Raw genomic sequence first — 6,375 nt, forward strand, 5'->3', positions numbered from 1 at the left:
GAGGAGGGAAGATGTGGTTCCATAGATCTCAAGCCTTACCCCTCTCAGCAGGAGGATCCCCTTCTAGAGGCAGGGGAGGGAAATTCTTCCGGAAGACGCCGTCCCAGAGGCGGCAGAGGCCCTCGCAACACTGGAGACCATGAGTCCTTTAGTGGCTCTTCAACCTTTCACAGTCCCTGAGGGATTGCCCGCTGTGCAGCTCGGAGCCAGTCGGGGTCGTTTCGAAGCACCTAAAAGCCTGGGAAGGTATCATTCAGGACCGATGGGTGCTTCGAATTATCGCCGGAGGCTACTCCATCCCATTCTCTCATTTCCCCCCCCCCCTCAGTCCAAAAAAATCCCGGACCCGCCACCCAGTCAGCGGGATACTGCAGCCTCAGAAGTTTTAAAGCTGCTGCAAAAAGGAGTCATCCAACCGGTCCCCGCAGACCAGATCGGATTAGGGACTTACTCAAGATTCTTTTTGGTGCCAAAAAAGACCGGGGACTTGAGGCCCATTTTGGACCTCAGCATCCTAAACCGTTCAGTCAAAGTCCAAGTTCCGAATGGTCACCCTACAAACCATTCTCCCATTGCTTGAGAAGGGTGTTTGGATGTGCTCCATAGATCTCAAGGATGCTTATTACCATATCATGGTACATCAAGCGTCCAGGAGACATGTGCGCTTCAGCCTAGGAGGCAGTCATTTTCAGTTCCGTGCGCTGCCCTTTGGTCTCACCACAGCCCCCAGGGTGTTCACCAAGTGTTTGGCAGTCGTGACTGCTCACCTGAGAAGTCTAGATTCCATGTGTTTCCGTATCTAGACGACTGGCTCCTAACTGCCACCTCCAGGCATCTACTACTGCAGAGCCTTCAAGCCTCTATATCACTGGGCAGTTCCCTTGGAATCACCTTCAATTGGCCAAAGTCTGTGTTGCGGCCATCTCAACGAATAAGATTCATAGGGGAAGAGATGGACTCAAACCGAATGCGGGTCTATCTACCTACAGACAGAATACAAACCTTACAGACTCAAGTTCGAGCCTTACTTCCCAGGTCCAAAGCTCCAGCCAGGATGGTCCTGCAGCTATTGGATCCATGTCTGCCATGGTTCTTCTAGTCCCCTTGGCAAGGTTGCACATGAGAATCCTCCAGTGGCTTCTTTCAGCTCAGTGGTCCTTTCAGGAACTCCCTCTCAGTCACCCCATATGGATCACGGAATCTTGCAAACGGGACCTTCGCTGGTGGCTAGTGCCCTCCAATTTGGATCAGGGACGACCCTTTGTTCTACCTCCTCCGGTGGCCACTATGACCACGGACGCCTCCCAGATGGGGTGGGGGGGGGGCATTCCCTGGGAAGGTCAGTCCAAGGCAAATGGCACCCGGAAGAGACTCTTCTTCATATCAACATCCTAGAAATGAGGGCAGTACTTCTGTCCCTTCAAGCCCTTCACGATTATCTCCCTCTGGGCGTAATTGCTGTTCACTCAGACAACATGTCAGTTGTCTGGTACCTGAACAAACAGGGAGGGACCAGATCCTATCCTCTTTGCAGAGAAGCCATGAGAGTTTGGGAATGGGCAGTCTCAACCAAATGCTTCCTAGTGGCTACTCACATACCGGGCAAGTCCAATGTGATAGCCGACAGATTGAGCAGAACCATCCTCTCTCCTCACGAATGGTCTCTGAATATGACAGTTGCAAGTCAGATTTTCAGTGAATGGGGAGTCCCGTGTTGCGACCTCTTCGACTCCTCTGAATGCGAAGTGCAAAGAATTCTTCTCCCTAACCCCGGCTCCGGGGAAGAGCCCCATGGACGCATTAGTCCATCCTTGGCCCACCGGCTTGCTTTATGCCTTCCCTCCAGTTCCTCTCCTTCCCAGGGTGATTCAAAAGGCATCTCTCTTGGGGAGCAAAATGATCTTAATTGCTCTTTACTGGCCTCGTCAAGTATGGTTTCCCTATCTTAGGAAATATGCTCTGGAAGGTCCATGGTTCCTGGATCAGATCCCCAGACCTACTGGTTCATCAGTCAGGACTATTCCTCCAGTCCCTACACACCTTAAAATTGACGGCTTGGCTCCTCCTCTTCCGACTATAGTCAGGAGTCATACATTAGATCCAGATGTTGTACACATTATCTTCTGCCCATAAGTCTGCTACAAAGAAACTGTATTCTAGCAAATGGAAAAGATTTGCTATTTGGGCTCAACTCTGGGGCCTGGACCCCATTTCTATTCCCATGGCAGAAGTACTAAAATTTTTAACTTCTCTCTTCAATCAAGGCTCTTCAGTTTCTACCATCAAGGTACAATTGGCAGCGATTTCCAATTTTCACAAATCCATAGACCCACCTTTAATGAGCAACAGATTGTGTAAGACCTTCTTGAAAGGTGCTGCTCTATTAAGACCTCCGATTTCTCATCCTGCACCTCCATGGGATCTTGATATAGTGTTACTCGCCTTGACTTCCTTCCCCTTTGAACCGGCGGCTACATGTGATCTAAAGTTTCTATCATGGAAGACAGCTTTTCTGGTGGCAATTACTTCTGCCAGAAGAGTTTCAGAACTTCAAGCTTTGTCAGTAAAACCCCTGTACTTGGTTTTTCACAAAGACAGAGTATCCTTCAGGCCAAATCCTTCCTTTGTCCCTAAAGTTTGTTCTAGTTTCTGCTTACAACAATCGTTAGAACTTCCAGTCTTTTTTCCAAAGTACTCTAGCAAAGCAGAATTCATATTCCATACACTAGATGTCCACAGGCAGTTACGTTTTTACTTAGACGGGACCAAACAAACAAGGAAAACAGATCAGTTTTGTATCCTTTGCAGACAATAAATTGGGCAAAGCTGTCACAAAGGTCACTATTGCCAAATGGATCAGGGACTGTATTACTCAAGCTTATTTTTATTCTAATAAAGAGCTTACCACCTCTGTCAAAGCTCATTCTACAAGGGCTATGGCTACTTCGATAGCTTTTCATTCTAAACTTGCCATTAGTGACATTTGTGCTGCGGCTACATGGTCTTCCCCGCACACTTTTATTTCCCACTACAAATTGGATGTGGCATCTAGAGGACGAGCTTCATTTGGTTCCACAGTGCTCAGGAGTGTTTTCCAGTGAGCCACCGGATTTAGGTGCTAGGGGCTGTCCCATCAGTACAGAATGTAGGCAAGATAGGATCACATAACATCTTTTAGTTATGTACTCACCATAACTTTAGATGTTTGGGATCCATCTCGCCTACATTCCTAATAACCCACCCTCCTTCCCCCTTCCTTGGAGATCAGAGGATATCAGAAGGTCCGAATCCTGTTGTTTCACCTTGAAACATCTAACAATGTTATATAAACAGTTGTGCATGTGTGCATGAATGCAGACAAACAAGATCTGGGGGATTAGTGGTGGTGCATCCTGGGATAAAGATAGCTCAGCCAATAAGAGGCCTCGCTCTATAGCATAAGCGTGCCGAGTCGGAGCCGAGGGATCGGCTCCGAGCCCATCAGTACAGAATGTAGGCGAGATGGATCCCAAACATCTAAAGTTATGGTGAGTACATAACTAAAAGTTAAGCTCTTAACTTGAATTAAATCTTGTCTTGTTTTGACAGGGTGTAGAGGATGCCTTTTACACATTAGTTCGAGAAATCAGGCAGTTCAGAATGAAGAAACTCGATAGTAATGAAGACCGAAAACAGGGCTGCATGGGGCAGTGTACAGTGATGTGATAAGGCAAGTGAAGGACTACTTGAACCGTTTTATTTATTTTTTTCTACAATTTTAAAAGTAGTGAATGTTTTTGGAATATGTTTCTCCATTAATGATGTTGTATAAATTAATAGATGTCATTTGAAGTGTATAGTTATTTCTAGTTTGCCACTGAAAAACCAAAGCTTTTGAAATGCTGCTATGCAGAGGATGTGGAATGCTGTTTTTTCATTAAAGGTCAATAAATTATAGTTGTTTACTCAATGACTTTAGCCATTCATAAATGCTTAATGCAAATATTAAGTTGTAGATGTAGTCCGATAATAGGGTTATCTTTGATCACAAAATGAGAGCTGCTGGCTAGTGATGTGAGCGACAGCAATCGCACAATAAAATCACTTCTTGGCAGAGCAGTATAACACATACCGTATTCCCATCAGACTACCCCACCAGCATATTTGCTGATGCATAAAAACACATTTTTAGGTTAAAATGTATATTTAATTAATAGAAAGTTACTTACATGATCTTTGTGTACTGTACAGTGTAAAATATCGCATAGGCAGTTGTTGATATTGACTGTTCTTTCACTGCTGGGTTTGTTTCCAGGTGACTTCTACAGCTTTGCTGTGTTTATTAGGCAATCCACACTCCTTGGTAGCAGAAGTAAGCAAATGCTATTTCCATCATTTTTTTTTCTGTGGTCCTTTAGTACAAGTTGCAGGTAGTTCCAGTTGTGTGCCAGCTAGCTCTTTTTTTTTCCCCAACAGTAGATTCACCCACCCCAGTATTTAATTGATCACTTATCACACCCCCACCCCCCATCACATGCCTGACGTCCAGGCTCCAATTGAAATCTCATTTATCAAATTACCTTTATTTATGTTATGACTTTGAGGACAATCTTCTGCTGGCTTATCTTGCATTATATAAAGCTCAGCCTGAAGTGTTTTGACATAATCTCCATCCACTGGATAGGAAGGCATTCTTTATCAAAGTTAGTTTGTGTATATATATATATATATATATATATATATATATATATGTATATATGTATATATGTATATATGTAAATATACATATATATATATATATATGTGTGTGTGTGTGTGTTTTTTTTGTTAATGTAGTTGTAGCCATCTTTGAGAGGATTTGGCAGTACTGTAGCTCCTTGTTTAAGGTGCACCACAGCTTCAGTTTCTTAAAGTTTAATTCTCCTGTCTGTTCACTATGTATGTAGGTATGCATGTTTTCCCTTTGAATTTTTTTTCTGTTGGTGCTCCAGCTTCCTTCTGCTTCCTCAAACATGTTGCCTACTGAAAGCTGCTTATTTATTTTACATTTAACCTGGTGTATGGTGACCAGTACACTTCAGTTGACAAATTCAAAACAAATTGTGGGAGAAAAATGTAGTCTTGGTAACCTATATAATTTCACTGCCCAAGCTCATTTGTGTGGCTGCAAAAGCAAACTTGTATTTTCAAAGTAGTTGTCATGATACTAATGTGCGTGTGCATGTATGCTTTTTGCAGCCGCAGAAAAGGCACATCTTTGTAAAAAGCAACATTTGTTTTTGACTTTGTTAATCTCTTCTGTTAGTATAATTTGACAGTTGAAGCACTGTGTGAGAATATCTACTGAGGATATATTTGTTTTTGCATCTGTGCCAGACTTCAGGTACTTACCAGGAAGATACTTTCAGACCTAAGAATTTGATCTTTTTTGCAAGTGATGTATGCATTTCATTTTAACTGCGTCCGAGTCTTCGCAGTTGAATAAATCAAAGTTAGAAGTTGGAGGGTAGCGCTTGCTATGTTTGAAGTACGTGCTGGTATTTTAGGTCTTAAAATAATGCTATTTTAATAATCTTTCTGCAGCAGAATGCTTATATTGTAGCTGCATCTGTTTCCCAATATCACAGCAAACCATTCAGTTGAATGTATTGATGTGGGGCTGAATAGGTAATGCTTCTACTATGGGATAAGACTTTCAGAAAATAGTCCATGTTTAAAGACAATTTCTGACTTTTTAAATAGTAGGGCAAAAAAAAAAACATAGGAAAAAAATGTATTCCCTTTCCAACTAATAGATGAGGGGGATCTCGTCTCAAGAAAGATTACAATGGTTTGGAGGACAAATGTTTAAAATCTTCAGCAATTCAAATGGCATTTCCATGGATTTATGTCTGAGAAACCTTGAGACGGAATTGCAAGAACTTTTTGCATTGCTTAAATGTGTATAGGGCTTTCCTTTACAGGGTTGGGCATCTTCTGGAGATGTTGATGAGGAAAAAGCTGTCTTATGGGATTGAAAGAAGATGCTTTTTAGTAAGTCAAGTGATGCTGTACAGTTGATGATTTATTAAAGATAAGAATAGGGGCAGTTGTGAGGAGATAGGCCATCTTCAGTTTTATTAATTTTTGCAAAGGTTTTAAGTAAAATGAACTTGAGATTGGAGCAGTAATATCCTTCCTGTGGGGGACTAATAAAGATTCTGAAAAAGAGAACAGCTTTAAGTGTTGGATAAGCCAGACCACAAGATTCTATTATTGAGCTCATTTGGTTGAGAGCAGTGATATACCACATTGACAGAAATTGTAAGTGTGCTTTGTGGTGTCCTTGCTGTGTGGTTGGAGTTCGGGTATTGAACTCAAGTGGTTTAGATTAGTTTCAGCAGATGGACTTCATTA

General features: G+C 42.5%; 1 protein-coding gene across 1 annotated transcript in view; it reads left to right on the forward strand.

Annotated features, from left to right (window-relative positions):
- Window positions 1–6,375, forward strand: part of NRAS (NRAS proto-oncogene, GTPase) — a 448,706-nt gene that overhangs the window by 383,129 nt on the left and 59,202 nt on the right. The window contains exon 5 of the mRNA XM_044076717.1: window positions 3,589–3,709. Within this exon, the coding sequence (XP_043932652.1) occupies window positions 3,589–3,705 (117 nt within the window). The 3' untranslated portion in view covers window positions 3,706–3,709. The remainder of the gene's footprint in view (window positions 1–3,588; window positions 3,710–6,375) is intronic.

The sequence above is a fragment of the Protopterus annectens genome, chromosome 7.part0 (genome assembly GCF_019279795.1).
Source record: "Protopterus annectens isolate FY-2018-M chromosome 7.part0, PAN1.0, whole genome shotgun sequence".
NCBI lineage: Eukaryota > Metazoa > Chordata > Ceratodontiformes > Protopteridae > Protopterus > Protopterus annectens.